The following is a 27,370-nucleotide window of genomic DNA, read 5'->3' as shown; positions in this document are numbered from 1 at the left end:
TCAGTACTATGTTCCGATCAATACTCAATAAGAAGCATGAAATTTCACCAGTCAAATTCACTAATTCTTCATTAATTTCCGAACACCAATCAATACTCAACTGACAACTAATTAGCGATTAATCGCGTTCAACAGTACAACAAGAAAGAATTGTTAATCTGATACATCGTATTACACACACACACACAGAAAAAAGGTAAAGGCTTCTTTTAAATGATAGATAACTTTCAATTTAATAATCAATAAAATAGATAAAATAAAATAAAAACGGATAATGAAGAATATAGTCACAAATTATTAAATATGAGCACAAACTCTGAAAAGAATCAGAACAAGTCTTCAGGTTAAGTATCTTGACGCATGTGCAAAACCCCACAACTGCAAGAAACACAAAAGCTTACGTAAAGAGGTATAGTGGAATAAGGAGTGTGCATCGCTATACTGTGTCACATAAAGCACATGATATAATGACAGGTGACTTATAGAGCAACGGTACCTCCGATTGAATTTTGCAATATTTTAAAATGATGGATCTATCATCCATTCAATTGGTGGATATTCAGTGCATAAGCCTTGAACGTTTGGGAATTTAATTTTACCTCGACATTCTTTAGCTCAAACTCTAGGTCATGCGCCAAGCATGCGCTATCAAATGTGTCACATGGCCCACTTGTTCCACTTAATCTTGTTACGTGAAAAAAAAAAAAAAAAAAAAATAGTAAATTCTACCGTAAACAAGAGTGGTAGGAAAAAGTTCCAAAGGAAAACAAACTCACAAGTCACCATCCAAACGCAAGGCAAAGCTACCACCGCCACCAAGTGCTAGTAAATCGTTCAAGCAAATATAATAATAGCGGTTGGCTCCTGAATCAGTGCACAGATAAAAAAAAAAAAAAAAAAAGGAAGAACAGAATTATGGCCTCTTTTAAGGAGATTGGCTGGGAAGAGATAGGAGAGTCTTGTTTTTCAATGGTAAACAAAAATGAAGTTACAAAAGCAAAAGTCAAAAACCAAAGAGCGTCTGAAAAAATTTAAGAATAGTAATTACAAATTACGTTGCTGGAAGACCCAAGGGAAGCATGCATTGTACCAAAACTGTGTCAAACTCCAGACCCTTCCCCCCTCTACACACTTTAAAACCCTTCTATTTCTCTCTGACTAAATGTTCAGGGAAAAAAACTTTGTAAAAGAAACTCTTCCTCGATCACAACACCGGAAAGTAAAATCAACTACTCATTGGAGCATGACAATGCCCACTTGGAGCCAAACTAACTCAAAAAATCTCCAAACATTTGTCCTAGATTTTCAAGAAAAGTAACGCATCCATAGAATATGATTCAAATCGTTTGACACTTATTTTTAGAGAATCCCAAACGATGACAAACACCATAGATAAAGTCCTTTGGACAAAGTTGATGTTAATTCTCCCATGAGCAGCCAGATGAGAGAAAAACTTGATCTTCTAATGGATTCAAATTTACAAGAAAAACTCATTGGGACTTCAAAAGAGATAAATATGACTCAATATGTCCCAAGTGAAGATAAACGCCTTGTAAAGGGTAAAACTAGGACATATCATCCATGTCTCCTTATCAGACAAGTCTCCTCAGATGAAAATACAAGGAGGAAACCCTCCAACAAAGGAAATATAGAAGAAATATTATGCTGCTTTTGTGGTAGGAATATAGTAAGCACAAGGGAAAACGAACAATGAAGACCATGAAGTTCCACAAGAAATTCAATTGATATATTCATATCTACCCACAGACAAAGGAAAACATGTATAAATGAGATAAATTGATTATAAGCTGACTAAATATATCATAATTTAGTGTTGACTGAAGAGAACTTTAAAAATTATAGACATGAGCAACAAATAATATAGGATTGATATATTTAACAGCATGACTGTGAATCCTCTAAGAAAAAACACGTGTGGCAGGCAAAAAATGAATATTCACCAGTTGCTCGAAAGAGCCTTGGGTCGCCATATTTCGTTGTAAAAACAAATGTCTGGTGTGTTCCCTATCAAATACACAACCACAATAATTAGATTGTAGTTACAATATAAATGATAAAGAAATATAAGCCTACGTAGTTCATAAGAATTCTAAATTACAACCTCACATTTATTCCAGAGCAATAAACTAATGCAAAAAGAAGCCATCTTTACCACAGAATTTTCATGAATATAACAAGGTATTTCATCTCTTTTTATGGCTAAAGACAACATACGTTTTATAGTTTATATTAACATGTAGAAAGTTGACTTGAAACTGAGGAAAACGTTATAATTTAAAATGAAGCAGCTAGGAGAACTTTTAAAAGGCAATTGCCTCCCCTTCCCTCAGGATCAAAAGTGCTACCATTTTGAAGGGAGAGGAGTTACAAGAAAAAGCTACCAACTTGATATTTTCTTTTGGCTGTAGGCTTCAACGGGCATTCTAGAAGACCACCAAATATTGCACCTCGAGTATCTCCAACAATCTAGAACAAATTACTACAGTTTTAGCATGTAAAAGTGCCATCATCAGTGAAACTCATACAGTCATCGGATAACATACCAGTAAACAAGGGCCAGAAAGATCGTGGCTCTTGCGAATAAGAGTTTGAAGAGATATACCATGCTTCATCGTACTGCCCTTCATTTGAAATGTAATAAATCGCATCACAGATCAAATATAAAACTAAAAAGTTAATTCATTATGGGACAAAGCTAAAATATTTCAGCTGAACTACCTGTACAGTAAGACCCATTGGCAGCCTTTCACAATGTTGGGTAGACAACATCCCAGGAAATCATACAAGTCTGCAGTGATAAAGGCCGACTCATCCATGAAGTCTGGTAAGGGGTTTCTTGGGGTAGGGCGCTCCATAGCCTCTTCATATACATCTGAACTAGAATTGCTGTTTCCAGATGGCGGGTCCTCATCAACTCCAGGTTCATTCAGTTTTACCTTCTCATGTGCTGAACCACAAACCTTATTTTCTCCCTGATTATGAGGTATTTCTTCCGTCTTGCATAGTATACTACATTCTAAAAAAGCATCAGACCCTTCCTCCTGGAAATCGTTGTTTGCATCACAATATCGACCTGAGGGAGTTTGAACAGCATCGGTATCTTGACGAGAATCAGTGGGTTTAGATCCATGTTTGGAAGGGATTATTAAGGACAAATATGAAGACAGTGATTTTCTTCCTTTCGACGGCCTAACCTACATAATTAAAACCATGTCACAAGCCAACATGGAATCAAATTCACAAATGAATCTGTCGAAGAAAAGGAGATAAGGCATGAAGATCAAAACCTCTAATCATATACGAGTTTCGCCTATCAAGCAGTTATAGAGCTCAATATTAGGGGATGGAGGAACTGAAGTAACTAAGCCTAAGCCATATACTAGCAACTTGTAGGTTACAATTCACAAAACCTTTGATTCTGTTTATCTCAGCCTCAGGCCTATTACCATTTCAAGCACCCAAGCCAATGCAATTTTGTATGGGAAAAAAAAAAAACCCCAAAAAACTACAAAATGTGAATCAAATACCAAGAACACTTCGAGAAACGCAAGGCCTTAAATGCCTCAAACATAATTCCTCCTGAGTCATATATCTCGTTTCCTATGAATACTTGGCCCCATAACAACATTAATACTAAAGAATACCCAGACATTGTGGTCTGTGGCAGCCCTTCTGCAAAGCCCTAGATGAAATCATTAATCCCATTTTCAAATAACTCACAAAACGCCGAATGCCAAATCGCACAATCTCTATAGAGCATACAAAACCTTCCAGCATATCATTCAATCACAAACAATCGCACAAACAAGCTATGAAACAGAAGAGAAAAACGAAGAACCTGAGTATGAGGATCAGGCGGCAGTGATTTAGAAGGATCCGAGCTAGTGGAATAGGAGAAGAGGCTGGAGAACCTCCCGTAGAATTTCTCCCTCAACGCATGCATTTTTGGTCAAACAAAAAATATCAAAAATGAAAAAAGGGTAATCGATTGAACTTTGAAGCTGGGGTTTCTTCGACCTTCAAGCTTGTGTGTGTTGTTCAAGCTTTGGGTATGGATTCCCCATGTTTGAAGAAACGAAGAATAAATAGAAGGAAGCGAAGGCGGGCGGTGGAAGAGACAGAGGGATGGCGTGTGGTAATGAATCACTCCCGAAACCGCAATCGGTTGCAGAAGACAGAAAGGAACTGATAAATTATGGAAGGAGGAGACGAGAGATTCTCTGTCAAAAGATTTTCACACTCGGCGTTTCGCGCTGTTTTTGAAACGTCTTTGCCATTTCGCTTTCGCATATTCCACTTTAGGATCCTCAAATTATCATTTTTTATATTTAGTACATTTTCCAACTTAAAATGGTTTTAAAAAATAAAAAACAAAAAACTTTAATTTTATAATATAAATTAAATCTTACATTTTATATATATATATATATATATATATATATATATATATATATATATATATATATATACTCGCTCGCCACCACCTTGGCTCTAATACCATTTGTAACAGCTCAAACTAACTTAAACCTAGTACTACAATATAACCCGCTTAAACCTACTACTACAATATATTTTTCTCTTGGCTTTGATACCATTTGTAACCACTCAAACAACCTACTACTACAATATATTTTTTACTTGGTGTCTGGCTGGCTCTGATACCATTTGTAACAACTCAAACCTACTACTACAAGATATTTTTCACTTGGTGTCTGACTCTGATACCATCTGTAACAACTCAAACCTACTCCTACAAGATATTTTCCACTTGATGTCTGACTCTGATACCATTTGTAACAACTCAAACCTACTACTACAAGATATTTTTCACCCGGTGTCTGGCTCTGATACCATTTGTAATAGCTCAAACCTACTACTACAAGATATTTTCCATTCGGGATTTCGTTCTGGTGCTATTTGTAACAACTCAAACCTACTACTACAAGATATTTTCCATTCGGTATCTGGTTCTAGTACCATTTGTAACAACTCAAACCTACTACTACAAGATATTTTCCATTCGATATCTGGTTCTGGTACCATTTGTAACAACTCAAACCTACTACTACAAGATATTTTCCACTTGATGTCTGACTCTGATACCATTTGTAACAACTCAAACCTACTACTACAAGATATTTTCCACTTGGTGTCTGACTCTGATACCATTTGTAACAACTCAAACCTACTACTACAAGATATTTTCTACTTGGGATCTGGTTCTAGTACCATTTGTAACAACTCAAACCTACTACTACAAGATATTTTCCACCCGGTGTCTGGCTCTGATACCATTTGTAACAGCTCAAACTTACTACTACAAGATATTTTCCGTTTTTTTGTCCATTATGTATCGTCGTCGAGCTCACGGTTTTAAAAAGGTAAGGAGAGGTTTCTACACCTTTATAAGAAATGTTTCGCTCACATATCCAACCGATGTAGATTATCACAATACTAAAAAAGAACAATATCTGCCCGTGGTGAACTTGAGCTGTTAGAATAAATACACATATATATAAAATGTTCATATACACAGATAATACTCTACTCGTGTTACCATATAAATAAAATTATTATGTTCGAAAAATTCCAACAAAGTAGTAAGAAAAATAACCATATAATTAAATATATATTTATTTGATTATCGCGTAATTTAATTTATTTTTGGCACAAAATGCGTGAAGAGGCGAATCTTTAGTATTTTTCATGGGCCAATAGGGCCCACTAAAATATGGGCCTACTTCGGGCTGGATCTGAGCTGGCTGTTCGAACATTTTCGACCATTGGAATAAAACTAAAGAATTGTTCGCAAAACCATTGATCAATCATTTCAAAAGCAGTTTTTTGTTCATACTTTTCAAAATTTCTACAAATAATTATGCCCCCATGATTCATAAAAAACGACTCCAATCATTTTCGGTGAAAAAGAAGCAATGACGATATCGAAAAAATAAGTATATGCTAACTTCATCCCAACAGTCGCAGTATTATAATAAAGGATGCAAGCGTTATCCAAAATGATCATGCATAAAACGTATGTAAGCAACTTCTTTTTGTTTAAGCTTGTCGCACGTAAGATCTAACTCATGACCATGACACTCGTTTATAAGTCAATCTGATCGTAAGTTAGTGGATAGAATGTCAATTATAGGAAGAAAAGAACTCGATAAGCCCACCTCAGTATTTAATTGTTAAACCGATCCACAACACTTACTAGTTATCAACTAAGCTTCAAACCCACCTTGGTATTTAACTATTAAACTGATCCACAACCATTACCGAGTTTCCACTAATCTTCAAGCCCACCTCGGTATTTAACTATTAAACTGATCCACAATAGTTACTAGGTATCCACTAATCTTCAAGCCCACCTCGATCCACAATCATAGGTGGACATCCACTAGTCTTCAAGCCTACCTCGATATTTAACTATTAAATCGATACACAACAGTTACTAGGTATCCACTAATCTTCAAGTTCACCTCGACATTTAACTATTAAACCGATCCACAACAGTTACTAGGCGTCCACTAATCTTCGAGCCCACCTCAATATTTAACTATTAAACCGATCCACAACATTTACTAAGTATCCACTAATCTTCAAGCTCATCTCGGTATTTAACTATTAAACCAATCTGCAACCGTTATTAGGTATCCACTGATGTTGAATGCACATGCAAATAAAATATTAATATCGTTTTAGGATTAAACTCATTTAATCACATGGAATTTGGCATAACATGGTACAAATGTAACAAACAATGCTTAAAATAATGGAAATCACTACTCTTCCTTTAACAAACACCCAAGAATTCTGTATTTTTAATTCTACATTTTGTTCTCATTCTCCATGGAGACCTTAAAACTTCCGTACTTTAATGGGGTTTGGGTTCACCATTTCAGTATCTCAATAAAAATGACATTTCCCCCCAACCTTTTCCTTCTCCCCAAATTTCAGTTTCTGAGTGGGGACTGAAGAGGAAAAAGATTCCCCTCTCTCTCATCTGCACATTTTAGAGAGAGAGAGAGAGAGGTAGGCTTTGAAAAACCATCCATTTTTCTTCAGATTCAACCAAAACCCATCTCTCAAATCCGAGAAATGTTCCAATGAAATCGAAATCTTCCCATGATTTGAGCCATTAAAAATGAAATCCCAGATGGATTCTTACTCCAAACCCTTCTTGTTCTTCTTGTTCTTCCTTGTATTCCTTGTTTATGTTGCTTGTTTGGTTGAATCTGGTTCTGATTACACCACTTTGGTCTACAAGGGCTGCGCCAAACAAGGATTCTCAGATCCAAATGGCGTTTATTCACAAGCCCTTGCTGCTCTGTTTGGCTCTTTAGTTTCACAATCTGCCAAAGGTTCAAAGTTTTACAAAACCACTTCCGGCACCGCCGGAACTGCCATCACTGGCCTCTTCCAGTGTCGAGGGGACCTCAGGAACTCTGATTGCTATAACTGTGTAAGTAAGCTCCCGGAATTGGCTGATAGTCTGTGCGGCAGAACCATTGCCGCTAGAGTTCAGCTGTCGGGCTGCTATTTGGTGTATGAGTTTCCTGGGTTTACTCAGATTTCAGGGTTTGAAATGCTGTATAAAACTTGTGGGGCTACGAACATTGCTGGAAGTGGGTTTGAGGAGAGGAGGGACACGGGTTTGTCTGTGTTGGAGAATGGCGTGGTGAGTGGCCATGGATTTTACACTACTAACTATCAATCTCTGTATGTGTTGGCGCAATGTGAGGGAGATTTGGGGGATTCGGATTGTGGAGAGTGTGTGAAGCATGCTGTCCAGAGAGCTCAGGTTGAATGTGGGAGCTCAATTTCAGGGCAAGTTTATTTGTATAGGTGCTTCATCAGCTACAGTTACTACCCAAATGGGGTTCCTACGAGATCGTCCACTCCCTCGTCTTCTTCTTCTTCATCATATTCTTCATCTCCATCAGGTAAAAACCCAGAAACTCCCCATCTGACTCTATAAATCTCAAACTAAGCACAGGTTTCTGCAACTCATTATTCTAGGAATCTACTTATGAGGATTGTTGGTGGGAGTCTCACATTGGCTAATTAGAGAGAGGCTGTTCGAGGGCTTCATAGATCTTAGGGGAGGCTCTATGGCATACTTTGTTCGAGGAGATGATTGTTGAGAAAGAGTCTTACATTGTCTAATTAAGGGTCGATCATGAGTCTATAAATAAGGAATACTATCTCCATTGGTACGAGGCTTTTTGGGAACCAAAAGTAAATCCATGAGAGCTTATGCTCAAAATGGATAATATCATAACATTGTAGAGAGTCGTGATTCCTAACCATTCCAACCATTCCAACAGAGACTAGATAAACTTATACCACCAGAGCTAGAAACATTCCCCGAAGGAGCTCATTCTCATTACTGATAAAAGAGGGCATTGAGTTTTGTTTTCTTCTCATTTTTTGAAACTGAACTAAACTTGTTACGGTAGACTTTTCTGCAACTGTGGTAATATTAAAGGTTACATTTGGTGTTAGGGATGGGGCAAAACACAGGGAAGACAGTGGCAGTGATATTAGGAGGAGCAGCAGGAGTGGGATTTGTGGTTATGTTCTTGCTTTTCATCAGAGGTTTGAAGAAGAAACATGATGGTATGCATCAAAACATGAGTTTGATTCAATTTTGTGCCGTTTTTGCTCGCAAAACTTCCATTGATTCATTGACTTCATCTTCTATCTGCAGATTATTGATACAGGGGAAAGAGTGAATGTTCTACTGAGGTTTGAAAAAGAATCAAATCCCTTTGATCTCCTTTTGCTTTTGTTTTAGAAAGATAATGTGTTCTTGTGGGGACTTGGATTTTTTTGGGTTGAAAAAGACTGTTCATTCCACTGGGGTCAGAAGCTTTTCCTGAGAAGAGAACAAGGAATCAATGCATGGAAGGAATGATACAAAAAAAAAAAAAAAAATCAAAACTGAAGGAGAAGTGAAGAATGTTCTTTCTTTTTTTTTCTTTTTTTTTTGGTGTATGTTATATATATTTTTTATTTAAAAAATATATAATTATTGCTTCCTTTTCAGCCATGTGGGTGTTTTGTCTCTTTTCTCTTATCTCCAGAATCTGGTTTTCTCTTCCTAACTCAAATCTTATAGTTTTTTTTATTTAAAAAAAGCTGCTACCTTTAGGATTTCATCTCCATACCATCACTAGGAACTTTTGACTACTTGGTCGAGCTATAAAGAGTTAATATTTCTATTATATTTAATAATTTAGTGAATTTTTAACACCTTAAAAAAAAGATGCAACATTGAAGACCTGGGAAATTAGAGCATGTACAATCATTGTTTATGCTTCGGTTCAGAACATTTCCAAACAAGCTCAAAACTACAAATTTGAAACTTTTTTTTTAAAAGGTTCGTATAAACTTCTGGAGAAATCAGAGCTATCCTTAGCAGAAACCCAATTGAAAAAAAAAATGCATACCTCAAACTCGGCCCATTACATTTGACAAGCGAGCAAATTTCTCCAATTCTGCACAAACTTCAAAACAGAGGCATAAAAAAGACTAGAAATTGCTTAAGGTAGGAGGAAAGGGAAACAGCGGCAGATCATAATTCTGCTAGAACAAACTGGTTTCACTGTTCTCAGTCAGTGAACATGTATGGATTGTCAGAATTGAACAAAGAAATATGGTCCCATCCCATGTTCAGACAATTCAGAGATGCTATAATTTCAGAAAGTCAATGTTGTTTGAAATCGGGTTTCAAATTACAAAAGTTTGCAGATAAACCAACAAAATCATATATAGAAAGTAGCACCCAACAGATAGAACTGATAAACATATTAAGCAATGGAAGTGGCAATCAGAGACTAAGTATGAAACAAACAAATAGGAAGAATTGGTTGTAGAGTAACCCAGTAAGGAGAGGATTTGAAAAGCTGTTCTGTTAATTTTGAGCCAAATTCTAACAAAAAGAACTCAACAGCTTGTCTGAGGGAAAATAATGACTCCAAACTCAATCATCCTAATGAACTTTTGAGAACATAAGAACATAGTAAATCTGGCCAATCAATCTGTAGCTCCATTTTATGGATGCAACATCTAACAAGATCCACAACGCCAGTTCATGAAAGACGAATAATGAAGCAAAACAGTCAATTGGTAGAGCATGAAAAAAATTATGTTTATTTTCTGCTGATTTCTGAGCATCAAGCAATTTCTCACAGGAAACAAACATAAAATAAGTTTACAACAGCTATCAAGAGTTTTATGAGAAGAAAATTCAATTGATTCTGAATTCCATTCATATAATTTTGCAACACAACTCTAACTCTCTAAAACCTCAAGTCTCTAAACCCACTCAAAGGAAAAGAGGAACGGCATTGTACGCCATCCACATTCCACAATCAAATTCCATCCAAAACCCATAAAAAACCCTAAACAGCAACAACATCATCGAGTAGCCTTAACCTGAATCCATCAAGTAAATCATTTAGGAGCAGCAGTGGCCGGAGTACCAAGTAGACTCGCCTGCTGCATCTCGAGCTCATTGAACTGCTGCTCGCGATCCATCTCAATGATGAGCGGCACCACCAAAATGAGAAAAGTCGTCCCTGCAATCCACGCAGCTTTACCAGTACTACGGAGGAGTTTTTGGGTAACGAAGGCAGCGTCGGAAGCTGTGCTCTTCGCCCGCCGGACGATTTGGGAATCAGAGACGGAACGAGAAACCCTAGATAGAACGCCTAAATTCTCATCGCCATCGGTAATAGAAGGCCGCTTATTACCCCGAGACGCCATGAAAGGATACCGAACAGGAATTTGAAGCAGTGGAAGGAAGAATCGATGTGATCTAATCGATACACTGATCGCCTTCTCAACAGAGAGAGCTGAAAAAATTGAAACGACAAATGAATTTAGGGTTTTGGATGAATGTCAGAAAAATTTGGGAAAATCTCTTATTTCTACAAGAAGCCCAATTTCAAACTTGATAGGCCCATTACACAATTAATTTTTTGTCTAAATTAATTTTAAAAAATAAAATTACAAAAATACCCTTTATTTTGATTTGGGACGTAAATGATTAATACTTATATTTAAAATATACCCTCAGAAAATCTTATTAATATCTCCAAAATATTTTAAAAACTTCGGTAGTAATATTAAAAATAGTAAGAAACTTTCAAAAATAATATTAAAAATAAAAATAATCTACGAGATGTCGACCGTTTTCTCTATATATTTACGACAATTTTTTTATTTTTTAATGAATATTTTTTAAACATAATATTATTTTTTTAAAAAAGTTGAAAGGTATTAATATTTTTTTTTTAAGTTTTAAAAATATTTTTGAAACCTTCCCATAAAAAGCAAAGGGTATTTTTAAAATAAAATATTTATTTAATCAATTAATTTTGTCAAATTTTAAATAAATTTAATTTTATAAATTATTATAAATTATTTATTCTCGATAACATTTTTAACCTTTGGAATGAAATGAAAAAATAAATAAATATTTTACACAAAAAAAAAAAAAGAGTAAAAATTACAAAATAATTGGAATTCATAAGACCAATCAAAATGTGCCACGTCAGCCTCCAAATTTAGTTAATATCACTGTAAATTTGACTAAAAATAAAACGAAATCCTCCGTTCTTGTCGGCCCTCCCCTGCTTTTGGTTTCTACTTCCCTAACAAAACAGGGGAGGTTATCACAAATTCCTTCCTTTCCTTCCTCTTTTTCGGATTCTCCCCTTTAATGCTCTCCCCTCCACCCTCCTCCCCCTCGCCGGCGCCGTTGAGCCGGTCCCACCACTCTCCGACGTCGATCTAGCCACTTTCCCCAACGCCCAACCCTTCCGAACCATGTCGATATTGAACCCATTTCAGCTTCTAGAGCTGAATCTAATTTCCGCTCAGGATTTGGCACCGGTGTCTCGTTCGATGCGAACCTACGCCATCGCCTGGGTTCACCCTGACCGGAAACTCTCTACCCGTGTCGACACTCACGGCCACAACAACCCAACGTGGAACGACAAGTTCGTGTTCCGCGTTGACGACGAGTTCTTACATTCCGACACATCGGCGGTGATGATTGAAATCTACGCCTTGCATTGGTTTAAAGACATTCATGTTGGGACTGTTCGGATTCTTGTAGGGAATCTCTTCCCTACTCCGCCGCGATTAAACCAGTTTAGTCAGCAGCCGCAAGTCGGGATGCGGTTTGTTGCTTTACAGGTCCGGCGGCCATCCGGGAGGCCGCAGGGGATTTTGAATATTGGGGTTGCTCTGCTTCATAGCTCGATGAGGAGTATGCCGTTGTACTCGCACTTGAGTACCTCGGCGATTGGGTACCGGAATCTAATGGGGGAGGAGGACCCATTTCGTAATCACCATGGGACTCCCACGGTGATCACTCGGCCGGAGTTCCGGCGGTCGAAGAGCGATATTAGTTCCATGGTGGGGTCGGCGGTTCGAAGCTCGGAAATGCTGGGAAAGGGGACAAAATCCAGAGCAAGTTCTATGGTGAATGGGTCGGAGATTACGCAGAAGAACAAGAGAAAGGGGAGATCCAAATCAAGCTCGATGATCAGTGGGTCCATTACGATCAGAAGAAGAGAGAAACCCAGGAAGGCTAATTCGATGATCAGTGGGTCAAGCTCTGTAATGGTAACCAAGAGGGAAAAAATCAAACAATCCAGCATTTTAAGCGGCTCTGAAGTTTACCCGGAGCCACCGCCGGAAAAACCAGTCCAGAAAATGAACACCGGCGACTCTCCGGCATGGAAAAAGCCATCCCAAGAGAAACCCATTTCGAAATATGGTCAAGAAACGCCGAATTCGAGGTTCGATAAAATGCCATACGCCACGCCGCTCAGAACTCCACAGAGGCTAACCGGCGGCGGCGGCGGCGGCGGCGGTGGTACTGCCAGAGCAACACCAATGCACGAGAAATATGCGACACCGAGAAGATCAACGCCGATGAACGGGAAATCATCTTACCATAAACACAACGAATTTACCTATACAACGCCGAGGAAATCATTTTTAGGCGGCGCGTTTTTGACGGAATCGGAGCTTGGTCCGTCACCGTCGGAGGTAGCTGCACAAATGGCGACGCAGAAAACCGACGACAGCAACGAAAGCTCGATTGTTGGTGGGTTGAGCCTAAACGACAGCGTTGAGGGTCTACAGTCGAAGCTGGAGCGGTGGCGGACAGAGCTTCCACCGGTGTACGACCGCGGGGAGATTACAAGCTTTCCGCCGAGCGAAGACCATCCCGAACGTCGTCATAGCGACGGCGGCGGTTTATTTTCTTGTTTCAGCAACATTTGCGGCTGCGAATGCTCCATCGTCTGCGGCGGATCGCCAAAGACACCAAAGAAACCCGCCAACGGCCGTGTTACGCGTAGCCCGTCGGCCGGCCATTTGAGCTTCGTGTAAAAAAAAATGGTTAGAAGACGAACCGGTGAAGGTCGGGTTGAACCCAACCGGCCCGCACCGAATTAAAATCAAACCGTAACGTAACGAAACGCAGCGTTTGGTTTTTGAAAAAGACAAGTTTGACCCTACAGGATAAGGAGGAAAGACAATTTAGAGAGACAGCCAGGCAGTGTCAGTCACGTCAATCTACAATACGCCATTCTTTCTCTAAACTTGTTTTGGATTATTTATTTATTATTATTTTTTATTAAATTTCTAATAAATTTAAAAAAAAATATATACTTTAAATCTAAAACAAAATGGGAAAGGAAAATTTACTTCATTTCTTATAAATGTAATTGGATTGATTTGTGAATTTTTTGTTTATTTTAATGGAACCATTTGTTCATATATTCATGATCTCTCTATTTTTATGTGTATTCATTTTATTATTCTTCAATAAATATTAATAATAATAACAAATAATTCTACTTGTGTTCCTCCATTTTCAAATTAATTTTAATTTCTTTAAATTCTAGTAGTGAATTTGTTAAATTGGGATTTTTTTTTATTATTTATAAATAATATAAATTAGATTAAAGAAAATCATGAAATTTCTAGAATATTTTTATTTAAAATTTTGAATTTATTTAATTTAATGTGATAAACACTGTTCTATTATATGAATCAAAATGTTCTCGGTTTACCCTTAATCACAATCTTGAGCTAAATCTTTAAAGGGAAAGCTCAAGATTTGACTATTACAAATAATATCAAAGTTGGACATTAGGCGAGCCAATGAGGCTGTTGGATCCAGGAAATGGAATGTGGACCCCACATCGGTTGGAGATATTGGACCCATCGAGGAAATGGACTGTGGACCCACATTGGTTGGAGATGGTGGACCCATCGAGGAAATGGACTGTGAACCCTACATCTGTTGGAGAAGATAACTAAACATTCCTAGACCCACATCTACATCTGTTGGAGAAGATAACTAAACATTCCTAGATCCACATCGGAGATGGTAACAAACAATTCCTGGATTCATAGATCCACACCTGCATAGATCCACATCTTCCTGAATTCCTCCTGAATTCCTGGATTCATAGATCCACACCGGCATAGATCCACATCGAAGAGGATAACAAACCATTCATGGATTCATATGAACAAAACATTCCTGAATTCATATCGGTTGGAGAGGAACGAAACTTTTGAACCCGGGACAATTATTTAATTTTTTTTAGGGCACTCTTTTGTTTTTAAAATCATTAATATTATTCCACTTGATCCCTACCAATATAATGTCTTAGGTCAATAAGACAAAGGACCCCTGTTTGGAGGGTCACAGGCCCGAGGTACGAGGAAATCATGCAGCAAAATAAGGCTGTCTATAAAATTCCATATAAATTTAAATCCCATTTTCCATATTATTTTATATTTTTTTTAAGGAAAATTCATTAAAAGCATTCATATTTATCGATAAACCGACCAATTTTGACTATCCAACTCAAACTATAAGAGCTCGACTCAGTTAGTTTTCTTTTCCAGTTTGAGTTCAATTGACGGTTTGACGTATTGTTAGTATGTCAACGCCACTAACCTGAAAATAGAATTACAACTCAACCCAACTTAAAGTTTACTTTTAAAACTCGATGTATTGTAAGTAGTTATAATTTTTTTAAATAATTAAAAATAAAACAACTTGATAATCCAACTCGAAAATAAATGTTTGAGTTGTGAACTCTATTTCAATTGCTCGAGTTACCAATTCGAAATTTTTTATTGGTTCGAAAAATATTTATATTGTAAAAAATGAATTTCGTGGGAACAAAAATCTTTCGCTAATAATAACGGGCAGTAATTTATGTTTTTTTTTTTTTTTTTTTTTTTTTTTTAATTTTTAAATTTCACTTTGCATGCTTATGGTTATTACTATGGTATAGGTAAAAAAAGGTGAATTTACTTTAATTTCTAATGAAATTACGACAGTTAAAATTTTTATAATTATGGTCAAATATATTGTAATAATAAAAGCGAAAATACTCCAAACATACTTTTCCCATATTCATGCTTTGTCGGTAGCAATCAACAGAGATTAAAAATTATAAATAAATCTAATTACTATTTATTAAAATAATTAAATTATGACTAATATAAAACGAGTATTAAATTTTATATTTATATGTAATAACAGTATTTTAATTTATATCAAATAGATATTAAAAATTTTAAAATATATAATAAATTTTTTAATTTTTAATTATTTTTTAATTTTAGAAGAGAGTAAATAATGGCGATTTTTTTAATTAAAAAAAAAAAGTGTCAAATGAAAGAGGGAAAAGTGGTGCCACCTGTCTACTTTCTAATACTGTCGGCTGACGTGGCCTCCAGGGAAGCAGTCGCCCACGTGATTGGCCCCCACCTGTCCCCTGCTTTTCCTCCATTTACCAACTATTTTTCCTCCCAAGTTAAATTATAAATTTAATTTTATAAATAAAAAAAAATGTTAAATTACCCATTTAGGTGATAAACTTTTAAATGTAATTAATATATATTTTTTTTGTTATTTTGTGTTTTATGTATCTTTAACTGAATTCTAATTTTAAAAAAAATTAATTAATGAATATATAATTTTAATTTTATTCTAATCTAGTAAATTCATTATAAATAAACACAAAATTAATTTTTTTTGTTAGCGTTTAATAAATAAATAAATAATTAATTAACTTATAAATAGTTTATTCTTTTATTTATCAAATGAAAATAATTTAAATAACCATTTACCATAACAGCTGTCCAATTAAAATTTAAAAAAATAGCTTTAAAAACAAAAGAAATAATTTTTATTTTAAAGGGTATTTAAATGAAATTATTTTGGACATCTAACTTTAATATTATTATAATTATTTGTCTTTAAAATAGTAGACAGCATAAAGGTATAAAGCAAAGAAGAATAAAGTACAAATAATTAAAATATGCCTTTTTACTGCTAAAAAGAAAAACATTTTTTAAGACCTTAATTATTACTATAATTAATATTAATTACAATGAAATGTGTGTCATTAAAATATATATATATTTATTTATTTATTTATTTTCTATTTTGAATAGGGTTTTACGATAAAAATACATATTCAAACCTAAAGTCGAGCGTTACAATACTACGAGTATTCAAGATTTTAAAACGTTGTTCACTTAATAGGGGTTTCCACACCCTTATAAGGAATGTTCCGTTTTCCATTCTAACCGATGTGTGATCTCACAATCCACCTTCTTTGAGGCTTGGAGTCTTTGCTGGCACACCGCCTAATGTCTTGCTCTGATACAATTTGTAACCGTTCAATCCCACTACTAGCAAATATTGTTCGCTTTTGTTCGTTACGTAGCGCCGTCAATTTCATGATTTTAAAACGCGTATACGAGAGAGAGGTTACCACACTCTGATGAGAAATGATTCGTTTCCCACTCTAACAAATCTCTAACAAATCTAAATAGTCCTTTTTTTCGTTATCTTATTAAAAAAATGAAATGATTTAGCATGATACTAATTAAGACCAAAAGCCTATAAAAAATGAGACAAACTCCAATTATATCTAATTATACACCAAATTTAATTATTATAGAAAAAAAAAAAAAGAGATTACAATAAGAACCACACCCATTTTAAAATTTTTGTTTATTTATTTTTTTCGATAAAGGAGTTAATAACCTACCAGGTCGGGATTCGAATCTCAGATTCGAGGTATTTTTGAAAGTTTAAGAGTATTATTGAAATTTTTGGTCGATTCGAGGTATTGCACTTGATACTCTTCTAAAGTGCTAAGTTATGCTCGATGTATTCACTATATAAATATATTAATATGCATACTCGAGGGTTCGATATTGTTAAATAAGCATATTCATTTGATTCTATCGAGACTTGAACTCGGATGGATAAAATGAAAATTTTAAAATTAATTATTGGAATATAAAGATTAAATGAAATGTTTTGTTATTAATTAATGGGTTTGTTAGAATAAAGGAATATGATTGTTGTCGGGGAAAAGAGGAAGCATGGATTACTGGTATGAGTGGTAGGCGCACCACCAGACATCCTGACCCCATCGCTTCTTCTCTCTGTGCTCTGTTTTTCATCCTTTCCTCTGTTTTTCAATACCTTCTTAATCCCCTCGCCTTCTTCCATTCTCTGTAACCGTCCCTCTCTAATTCGTTGTTTCTTCGATGGAATGTACTTTGGGCCTTTTCCGCACTTCTGGCGTTGGTGGGTCTGTTTCTGGGTCCGCCATTAACGATCCAAATGAGTCTAGAATGGAGATTTGTGAGAGAGATTTTGTGGGTAAGATTCCGATTGAGCCATCTCCTTGTCCTGCCTCCTCTGGCCTTGAATTGGGCCTTGGTTTAGCCGTTGGCGGCTGCGGGAAGGTTAGCGGTGGTACTTGGGGTGAGCGTGGTCGGATTTTGACTGCTCGGGATTTCCCTGTTCTTGGTGGCTCTTCTGTTTCTTCTTGTTCTTCCTCTTCTTGCTTCCATGGAAGAGAGGGTAATGGTTCTGTTGCTGTTTCTGGGACTAAACGAGCTGCTGATTCTGCTCCTAATGATGGAGGATCCCCCACTGCTCTCAAGTTAGTTCTGGTTATCCCCTTTTGTTTGTTCTTATAGCTACAAATTTACTGAAATTAAGATTGTTGTAAGGGAGCCCGATGTTGGCTAATTTAGGTAACGATCATGGGTTTATAAGTGAGGAATGCGTCTCCATTGGCATGAGACTTTTTGGGAAGTCCAAAGCATGAGAGCTTGTGCTCAAAGTGGACAATATCATGCCATTGTGGAGGTTTGTGATTCTTAACATAGTATTAGAGTCATGCCCTTAACTTAGACATGTTAATAGAATCCTCAAGTGTCGAACAAAGAAATTGCTAGTCTCGAAAGTGTAGTCAAAAGTGACTCATGTATCGAACAAAGGGTGTACTTTGTTCGAGTGCTCTAGAGAAAGGAGTCGAGCCTCAATTAAGGGGAGGTTGTTCGAGGGCTACATAGACCTCAGGGAAGGCTCTATGGTGTACTTTGTTCGAGGGGAGGATTGTTAAGAATGATTAGGAATAGATATGCAATAGTATGAGGAATTTTTGGGGAAACCAAAAGCAAAAACATGAGAGCTATTGCTCAAAGTGGACAATATCATGCCATTGTAGAGGTTCGTGATTTCTAACATGGTATCTAACTTAGCCATGTCAATAGAATTCTCAAGTGTCAAACAAAGAAATTGCTAGCCTCGAAGGTGTAGTCAAGAGTGACTCATGTGTCGAACAAATGGTGTACTTTGAGCTCTAGAGAAAGGAGTCGAGTCTCGATTAAGGGGAGACTCTTTGAGAGCTACATAGACCTCAGGAGAGGCTCTATCGTGTACTTTGTTCGAGGGGAGATTGTTGAGGATGGTTAGGAATATATCGCTATTGGTATGAGGTATTTTGGAGAAACCAAAAACAAAACCACGAGAGCTTATGCTCAAAGTGGACAATATCATACCATTGTGAAGAGTCGTGATTCCTAACCGAAAAAACGATGGATTAATTTAGACTTTTGAGTCGTTTTCTGTTTTCTGATGAGCTTGTTGTAAATCTTTGTTTGAAAATTGAAGCAGTCAGGTTGTGGGATGGCCACCCATTAGGACATACAGGATGAACAGCTTGGTGAACCAAGCAAAGACAGCCAGGGCTGAGGAAGATGAGCAGTCCAAGGACAACAAAACATGTGATGTTGATGGAAAAGGGCACCTAGGATTTGTCAAAGTGAATGTCGATGGGGTTGTCATAGGGAGGAAAGTGGATATCAATGCCCATTCTTGCTATGAGACCTTGGCCCTTATGCTGGAGGACATGTTCTTCAAGTCCAATGGTTAGCTCTTGAAATTTCCAGGAACAAATATCTTCATTTTTTGCTTTGATTTATTTGTATTGTCATGCTGTTCTTCAGGGAAAAGTGGAGACAAAGAACAAGGACAGAAACTGTCTAAGCTTTTGGATGGATCCTCTGAGTTTGTGCTTACATATGAAGATAGAGAGGGGGATTGGATGCTTGTTGGAGATGTCCCTTGGAGGTATGTTTCTTTGTAGTCTAGATCTAATATCTATGTCGGGTTATGATCAGCTATATCGATGCCCGGATGCACGGTTTTGACTCTTGGTTCTAAAAGCTGAGCTAGTTTGATGAAAATTGGCATGCTTAGTTCCCTTTAGTTCATGGAGTTTAGTCTATTATGTCTTACGAACGAGGAAGATAACTTACTAAACGGTTCGAGATTTGAGAGGAACGTTTATGTATCTGATCTCAATTGTCTAGATCAATGTATTGTTGGCTCTTGTTTCTTAAGTCTTGCTATGTTTTAAACATTTGAACTGTGTCTCTGTGATGTCCCACATTGGTTGGGGAGGAGAACAAAACATCCTTTATAACGGTGTGGAAACCTTCCCCTAACATACGCGTTTTAAAGCTTTGAGGGAAAGCTCAAAGAGGACAATATATGCTAGCCGTGGGTCTGGGTTGTTACAATCCCACTTTTACGTTGTTCTTACCATATGTTCATGATTAGGATGTTTTTGAGCTCTGTTCGAAGGCTTCGCATAATGAGGACGTCTGAAGCCAAAGGACTAGGTATTCAATAAGCTCTTCCTGCACTCGATTTCCTATCTTGTGCTCGTTTTACATGTTTCCTAAATCTAGCTTCATTGCAGCACCAAGATCTCAAGACAAGAAAGCGAAACAAAGGAGCAAGCCTATCTGAAAACCGCTACTATATGGCTCGGCTCGGGTACGTCCTAGATATACCCAAACGTGAAAAATGCACAGTTTGACTAGAGAAAAGAAGTAGAAAAGAGAATGAGAAATGGATTGCTGTGGTTTTTTGTTTCTTTGTTGGCTTTAGTTTTGGTGTTTTGGGGTTTTGTTTTGGGAGGTTTGATAGGCCATATGATTTTACCATACAAAAGTGTATACTTTGGGTGGATGCTTTCTCATACTGTACATAAGGGAACAACACTTTGATTGATATCTATGGAGCTTTGTTTGTTGCAATCTGCTGCTAAATGAGAAGTTTGTGGCTTTCAAGTTATTATCGTTAATAAATTTTGTTTCGTTTTGCTGGTTGATATGTAATTGTTGGTGATTGGCGGTTACGGGCGGTGTGTATAAGGGCCTAGGTACATGTACACCACTAGCTGAGACGGGCGGTGTGTATAAGGGCTTGGGTACATACTCACGACGACACGCTCATATGTGATTTCAATGATTTCAACTTTATGTTCTAAGTTGTAGAGAACAATTAGAACAGAGACCATGTTTATGGATTCGCTCCACCTTACAACCTTAATTTCCATTGTCCAGCCCATAAGGGCACCTTACAACCTTAATTTCCATTGTAATTGTCATTGTAACATGCATGTTGTCCGGCCTATAAGGGCCATGCATACTTGATACCTTAATTTTCATTGTAATTGTCATTGTAGCATGCATGTTGTCCGGCCCATAAGGGCCATGCGTACTTGATGTCAATCTCCAATCAGTATGATTGGAGACGATGAAAACAAAAGAAAAAGGAGTTAAATCAGTTGCCAATATGATCTTTAATGAGGTGCAGGGGATGCAGCATCTCGAGACCCCATGTCCTCTCTTTCCTGCCCGCAACCGAAGAAGTTGGCTTTGCCAACACAACATTAGGATCGTCCTCTTCATTCTAAGCTGACTCTAGCCTCGGATTGGCTCCAAAAAAATCACACTATCTCTTTGTTAAAGTGAATAATTGGAAAATCAAATTCTAAGACGAAGGGATCGTATAATTTGAGCCTTTTTTTTTCATGCTTTTCTCAGAGGTCTAGAGAAAGCTGCAATGATTATCAATTAATATATTCATTAAGACGGAGGCTTGAATCATACTTAAGCTAGAAGTTATCATCGGATCAATCTCGTGATGAAGAGATGTCTTTTCCAATTTTTCACTAAGAAAATAAGGGATAATAAGTGAGCGTTTGAATGAAGGGTTAGCTCTTTCGATCCAATTGACACCGACACGTTTCTACATTTAAAATAGTAAAAAAATGCAAAAAATTATATTTTATTCTAAAAAAAATTCGTCAGAGGAAATTTCAGCAAAAATTTATCAGAGTTGAAGCAATTCTGCAGCTCTCCCTGTTCCTCTTCATTTGAGTACTGAAGACCTTGAAGGAAAGAACAAGATCAAATTCTGGTTCAATATTTTACACACTAACCGTCGTCTCGAGCAACTCGACGAATTATACGTACCCGTTGAACAAAATCATCAGCTTTTGGCATTCAGTTTCTCAAGGAGGATCTTATTTAGAAGCCCAGGATTTGCTTTTCCTTTGGATGCTTTCATTACCTGAAAAAGGAGATTATTGTTTAAATACGTGAGCGAGGAAGAACACGAACGAGCAAGGGCAGATTTATGATCGTGATAAATTAAGTTTCGACTAGGATTCGCCTTCACCTGGCCAGCAAAAAAGCCTTGCAGCTTGGTTTTGCCACCGCGATATTGCTCGAGCTGCTTCGGATTCTCTGTCAATACCTTTTCCACCATTCTTTCTATCTCAGCAGGATCTGCAATCTGCCATTTACAGAACAGCCAGAAACGATGATCCTTTCGGTTTGTTATTCGTATCCTAGTGTCGTTATCAAGTAAAACTATGAACCAGATATCCATTGCCTTCATTCCTTTTAACAATTAGTCTAAGATATTCTAGTCCAAGGCTCAATCTTGTTATTGAATTACATAAACCTTGCTGAGGTTACTATGCTAGTATATCTTTTGAGAGAAACCGAGCAGCAGTATACCATTGTTAAAAGCAAAAATTGATGAACTAATTTCATTGAGCAATGCTACACAACATGAATTATTCTCGAGTGGAAGTAAAAGTCTAAAAAACAATCAATTTAGCCACACGATGAGGCAAGCTCAAGTAACGATAACATGAAAGATACTTGAAGCCAAGTGTAACAGCCTAAGCCTACCGCTAGCAGATATTGTCCGCTTTGGCCCGTTACGTGTTGTTATCAGCCTTACGATTTTAAAACGCGTCTACCAGGGAGAGGTTTCCACACCCTTATAAGGAATCATTCATTCCCCTCACCAACCAATGTGGGATCTCACAATCCATCCCCCTTTAGACCCAACATCCTCGTTGGCACACCGCCCGGTGTCTGGCTCTGATAGTGGAGCACGTGTGTTGTTATTGTTTTATGTAGAACAACCGGGACAACGTCAATTCTCGTTGTGTGAGATTACTTACTTTTATGGGATCAGAGCCAGACACCAGGCAATGTGCCAGCAAGAACGCTGGACGCCCAAAGGGGGTGGATTGTGAGATCCCACATCGGTTGGAGAGGGAAACGAAGTATTGCTTACAAGGTATGGAAACCTCTACCTAGCAAACGCGTTTTAAAATCGTGAGGCTAATGACGATTTGTAACAGGCCAGAGTGGACAATATTTGCTAGTGGTGGACTTATAACAAGAATATGGATTTTTTAGATTAAGCAAATTACCTGAACCAAATCCTTTTCTTTAATCATCCCCTTTACAGTTCCACCTTTAGCTAGCAACTCGAAAAGAATCTATACAGCATATGAAAAGAAAATGCATCAATAAGAGATGTTAACATTTAGACTAGAACCAATCAACAAATTTAAGGTACCAGTAACACTTTAAAGAACATTTTACAGAACTCCTTATGCAAGAAGAAAAACTTACCTCTTTCCCGATCTTTCCGCTAATAGTACCGCCTTTTATCGAAGCGATCAATTCAGCAAGCTCTTGGGGAGTGAGCTTTATGTCATTTATAGCCAACTTCTCATTTTTCATGTAGGCAGCAATATCACCCATTATCCAATTGGCAGCCAGCTTCACTTCGGCCCCCTTTGCAATAGTTGCATCAAAAAACTCAGCCACCTACGATGTCATGCAGCCAAAGTTACTGAGAAAGTGCAAAACTAATCAATTTTCATTTGAACTTGGCTTGTTTTCCTTATAACTTTCCATAACTCAAGGACACAAAAGGCCGTAACAGCCCAAGCCCAAGCCCAAGCCCACCGCTAGCAGATACTGTCCTCTTTGGACTTTTCCTTCCGGGCTTCCCTTCAAGGTTTTAAAACGTGTCTGCTATGGAGAGGTTTCCACACCCTTATAAGGAATGTTTCGTTCTCCTCTCCAACCAATGTGGGCACTCGCAATCCACCCCATTGGGGGCCCAGCGTCCTCGCTGGCACACTGCCTGATGTCTGGCTCTGATACCATTTGTAACAGCTCAGGCCCACCACTAGCAGATATTGTCCTCTTTAAACTTTCCCTCCCGGGCTTCCCTTCAAAGTTTTAAAACGTGTTTGCTAGGGAGAAGTTTCACACCCTTATAAGGAATGTTTCGTTCTCCTCTCCAACCAATGTGGGAACTCACAATCCACCCCCTTGGGGGCCCAGCGTCCTCGCTGGCACACCGCCCGATATCTGGCTCTAATACCATTTGTAACAGCTCAGGCCTACCGCTAGTAGATATTGTCTTCTTTAGACTTTCCCTTCCGGGCTTTCCTTTAGTGTTTTAAAACGCGTTTGCTAGGGAGAGGTTTTCACACCCTAATAAGGATTGTTTTGTTCTCCTCTCCAACCAATATAGGATCTCACAAACGTAGGGAACGGGTAACAGCTAAGGGCATTCCTTCTAATTCAACTAAAAAGTACTTTTTTTTGCATCTACTTGCTGCGAACATTTGCTCCCTTCTTTTTAAGAAAATTCCTTTGAAGCCAGAAACTTCCCGTGAAAGCTATTGCTCTCCCACCTTTCTACAAGGTGTTTTTAGAGGTAATCAAATAATGGTTGCCATTATAATAACCTCATTGCAATACCCAAAACCAACTTATTGAGTGTGTATAAATTCTCTGGTAACTCACACTAATGTCATTTGCCAGGAAAAGCACGTCCTGCATGCTCAGTCCCATACTCTCGTATCTTCTACGCTTCGTTTCGGGAAGTTCAGGCAAAGAATCACCGATATTCTCAACGTATTCTTTTGTGAGGATGACTTCTGGAAGATCAGGCTCTGGAAAATATCGATAATCAGAAAGTCCTTCCTTTTTCCTCATTGTAATTGTTTTCTAAGCAATAATACACAGGTGAGCACATGAGTTGACAATAATAAAAAGAAATCATCATAAGTTATGCCGATGATAATCTAGTGTACGAAAAAAGTACGAAAAACCTGAGCGCCTTCTTCCCAGAGTCTGGTTTCCTGTACAATTTGATCACTTTGGCCTTGACTGTGGAGAAGCACTTGTCTTGAAACTTCAAAATCAATTGCTCTGCTCACTGATGAAAATGAGTTCAAGTTTTTTATCTCCACCTGCAAATCAATGTGTGATTAAATATATAATAAGACTGCACAATGCAATCAGTTGGTTCTTGGTTGAAAGAAAGACATAAACTTAATAGAAAACTCAAAGATCGAGAAGCCTGAATCCTCACATTTAGACTACCCCTTCACAAATAGTTCCTTTGTAAGGGCCCAAGCCCACCGCTTGTAGATATTGTCCTCTTTGGGCTTTCCTTTCGAGTTTCCCCTAAGGTTTTTAAAATGCGTCTACTATCTAGGGAGAGGTTTCCACGCCCTTATAAAGAATGTTTCGTTCTCCTCCCCAATCAATGTAGGATCTCACACTCCACCCCCCTTCGGGGCCCAGCGTCCTCGCTGGCACTCGTTTCCTTCTCCAATCGGTGTGGGACCTCCCAATCCACCCCCCTTCGGGGCCCGGCGTCCTTGCTCGCACACCGCCTCGTGTCCAACCCCTTTGGGGCTCAGTCTCCTCACTGGCACATCGCCCGGTGTCTGGCTCTGATACCATTTGTAACAGCCCAAGCCCACCGCCAGTAGATATTGTCCTCTTTGAGCTTGCCCTTTCAAGCTTCCCCACACAGTTTTTAAAACGCGTCTACTATCTAGGGAGATGTTTCCACACCCTTATAAACAATGTTTCGTTCCCTCCCAAATCAATGTGTGACCTCCTTCCCCACAACTTCTCACTTTCAACAGCCATAATAATCGAATCAAAGTAGGTAATCATTGGTTGTTGATATTTATAAAGAAGCCAAAGAATAATTGAGCCTCAACCACTCATCCAACTAAAACTTAATGACAGGGGAAAAGACGATGATCGAGTCATTTCATCCAATCAAAAGATGCTTCAAAACTTGCAAGGTTTCAACAATATTCTTGCAGGGTCATACTACTGAGACTACATACCAAATCATGAAACACTTACGTGTCTTCAAAACAATACTTTTGAGAGAACTAAGCTACCTTTGTTCCGAACTGTGACTGCCCAATAGGACGAACCGAGACATTCACATCACACCGAAGCGAACCTTCTTGCATGTTTCCATTACTTACACCCAAATATCGAACCAACCTCTGCAATTCTGCAGCATACTCCGCAGCCTCAATCCCAGTTCTCATGTCAGGTTCAGAAACAATCTCAAGCAAAGGGACTCCTGCTCTGTTTAAGTCAACCTGCAAATACTTTAAACAATCAATATAACAGCCAAGGACAATTATTTCAACATATATACATAAAAGCACGCCATAATGAAATTCATATATTGAATCTGTTAAGACCATAGGCTAAGATATTTGCTTGAAATTAGGATCATAATAAACATAAGATGAGAGATTCAAAATTATTTCCTGAGAGTAGCTTCCACTTTCAGAGTGAAGCAGCTTTCCTGCATCCTCTTCCATGTGAACCCTGGTGATACCAAACCGCCTATGCCCGCCACCATACTCGAGAGGAAGATCAAGATCAATATAACCGCTGCTCGCAATTGGAATATCAAACTGAGAGATTTGGTAGCCCTTAGGAAGGTCAGGGTAAAAGTACTGTTTCCTATCAAATTTTGAGCTGAAAGACAAACTGCAGTTTAGTGCAAGACCCAACTTCACCGCAAACTCAATCACTTTTGAGTTCAAAACAGGCAAGGCACCTGGAAGCCCCATACAAATGGGGCAGATATTAGTGTTTGGGGAAGAACCATAATTGTAAGGGCAGCTACAGAAGGCCTTGGTGAAAGTGGAGAGCTGGACATGGGTTTCAATACCAATAATTGCTTCATAGTTCTTGGAAATTTGATCAATAATCTGTTTATCAAAATGTGGTGAAATCGCTGTAGGCCTTTTCTTTCCTTGAGTTGCTGTTTGGGATTGCGAGGCTTTCACAGAAAAATACATAACTTTCCTCCTTTGAGTAAACAAAGCAGCAGGGTGAAGCAACAAAGATTGAGATCGAATGCATCGCACTGCTGCAAATGCCATTTCTGTAGTCCCTAATCTTCTTCCAGCATCAAACAGTTCAAGAACACAACTGCAAATCAACGAAAACAGCTAAAAATGAAGAACCCCATGAAGATTTCAAGCTTTGAAGGCAATTTAAATCAAATTAAGAAGCACACATCATAAGCGGGGTACGAAACAATGCAGCAGAGAAATTAAAACGATATCAATGATAGAAACAATCAAAGATTCACAAGCAGAAATGAGAACAGGAGAATAAAAGGGGATGTTCAAAGAAATCCAGACTAACCCAAATGAAAATCTGCCGCCGGCGCGATCAACTTCCGCAGTTCGACGCGGGTGCTTCTCTCAAAGAAACATCGGCCGCTCTATCTTACGGCTTACTGAAATTCGAAGAGAGCCGCTCAGTTACCACCATGAGTTCGAGGAGAGATTTTCATTTTCTTATTTTAAAAATAAATATATAAATAAAGTTTTTTAAAAAAACACATTTATTTCTTAAAAATATTTTTTAAAAAAATAACAATTTGATATACTCAAAATTAAAAATTTTAAATTAAGCGTTAATTTTTTTCACGCAATGACCTAATGTTTATAATTTATAAATA

General features: G+C 37.7%; 6 protein-coding genes across 10 annotated transcripts; 3 read left to right on the top strand and 3 right to left on the bottom strand.

Moving 5' to 3' along the window:
* Positions 1 to 188: 188 nt before the first annotated feature.
* Positions 189 to 4,311, bottom strand: LOC111806341 (uncharacterized). Its single transcript, XM_087129371.1, has 8 exons — positions 3,860 to 4,311; positions 2,740 to 3,215; positions 2,565 to 2,637; positions 2,407 to 2,487; positions 1,962 to 2,025; positions 777 to 864; positions 600 to 684; positions 189 to 378 (listed from the first exon to the last, which is right to left on the bottom strand). The coding sequence occupies exons 1-8, from the start codon at positions 3,962 to 3,964 to the stop codon at positions 340 to 342; spliced, it is 1,011 nt and encodes a 336-aa protein (XP_086985497.1). The 5' UTR covers positions 3,965 to 4,311; the 3' UTR covers positions 189 to 339.
* A 2,722-nt stretch (positions 4,312 to 7,033) lies between these two features.
* On the top strand, positions 7,034 to 9,076 carry LOC111807324 (plasmodesmata-located protein 2). Of its 2 annotated transcripts, XM_023692998.2 has the most exons (3): positions 7,036 to 7,967; positions 8,530 to 8,643; positions 8,735 to 9,076. In XM_023692998.2, exons 1-3 carry the CDS (start codon positions 7,169 to 7,171, stop codon positions 8,740 to 8,742), a joined length of 921 nt encoding a protein of 306 aa, XP_023548766.2. In that variant the 5' UTR covers positions 7,036 to 7,168; the 3' UTR covers positions 8,743 to 9,076. The 2 variants fall into 2 exon arrangements, with proteins under 2 accessions (XP_023548767.2, XP_023548766.2); XM_023692999.2 differs by lacking the exons at positions 8,530 to 8,643; positions 8,735 to 9,076 and adding an exon at positions 8,044 to 8,523 and having other exon boundaries at positions 7,034 to 7,967.
* Positions 9,077 to 10,156: 1,080 nt separating this feature from the next.
* LOC111807325 (mitochondrial import receptor subunit TOM9-2) lies at positions 10,157 to 10,933 on the bottom strand. The gene has a single exon (XM_023693000.2). The coding sequence runs from the start codon at positions 10,792 to 10,794 to the stop codon at positions 10,483 to 10,485; it is 312 nt and encodes a 103-aa protein (XP_023548768.1). The 5' UTR covers positions 10,795 to 10,933; the 3' UTR covers positions 10,157 to 10,482.
* Positions 10,934 to 11,711: 778 nt separating this feature from the next.
* LOC111786765 (uncharacterized) lies at positions 11,712 to 13,829 on the top strand. Its single transcript, XM_023666993.2, has one exon. The coding sequence runs from the start codon at positions 11,860 to 11,862 to the stop codon at positions 13,435 to 13,437; it is 1,578 nt and encodes a 525-aa protein (XP_023522761.2). The 5' UTR covers positions 11,712 to 11,859; the 3' UTR covers positions 13,438 to 13,829.
* Positions 13,830 to 17,465: 3,636 nt separating this feature from the next.
* LOC111807314 (auxin-responsive protein IAA13) lies at positions 17,466 to 20,565 on the top strand. 2 transcript variants are annotated; one of them, XM_023692982.2, is made up of 5 exons: positions 17,466 to 18,044; positions 19,061 to 19,317; positions 19,396 to 19,519; positions 20,012 to 20,073; positions 20,154 to 20,565. In XM_023692982.2, the coding sequence occupies exons 1-5, from the start codon at positions 17,644 to 17,646 to the stop codon at positions 20,201 to 20,203; spliced, it is 894 nt and encodes a 297-aa protein (XP_023548750.1). In that variant the 5' UTR covers positions 17,466 to 17,643; the 3' UTR covers positions 20,204 to 20,565. The 2 variants fall into 2 exon arrangements, with proteins under 2 accessions (XP_023548750.1, XP_023548751.1); XM_023692983.2 differs by having other exon boundaries at positions 17,468 to 18,044; positions 19,064 to 19,317.
* Positions 20,566 to 21,383: 818 nt separating this feature from the next.
* LOC111807725 (glutamyl-tRNA(Gln) amidotransferase subunit B, chloroplastic/mitochondrial) lies at positions 21,384 to 27,196 on the bottom strand. 3 transcript variants are annotated; one of them, XM_087129172.1, is made up of 10 exons: positions 27,052 to 27,196; positions 26,163 to 26,832; positions 25,776 to 25,988; positions 24,681 to 24,821; positions 24,373 to 24,576; positions 23,182 to 23,379; positions 22,977 to 23,045; positions 21,923 to 22,039; positions 21,718 to 21,814; positions 21,384 to 21,632 (listed from the first exon to the last, which is right to left on the bottom strand). In XM_087129172.1, exons 2-9 carry the CDS (start codon positions 26,781 to 26,783, stop codon positions 21,734 to 21,736), a joined length of 1,644 nt encoding a protein of 547 aa, XP_086985298.1. In that variant the 5' UTR covers positions 26,784 to 26,832; positions 27,052 to 27,196; the 3' UTR covers positions 21,384 to 21,632; positions 21,718 to 21,733. The 3 variants fall into 3 exon arrangements, with proteins under 3 accessions (XP_086985298.1, XP_086985299.1, XP_086985297.1); XM_087129173.1 differs by having other exon boundaries at positions 21,384 to 21,624; XM_087129171.1 differs by having other exon boundaries at positions 21,384 to 21,814.
* Between the last annotated feature and the right edge of the window lie 174 nt (positions 27,197 to 27,370).

Source organism: Cucurbita pepo, chromosome 12 (assembly GCF_057944985.1).
Source record: "Cucurbita pepo subsp. pepo isolate OVF chromosome 12, ASM5794498v1, whole genome shotgun sequence".
In the NCBI taxonomy this organism is placed as follows: domain Eukaryota; kingdom Viridiplantae; phylum Streptophyta; class Magnoliopsida; order Cucurbitales; family Cucurbitaceae; genus Cucurbita; species Cucurbita pepo.
Note: the sequence above shows the minus strand (reverse complement) of the source record. Positions and strands in the feature narration are given on the sequence as shown.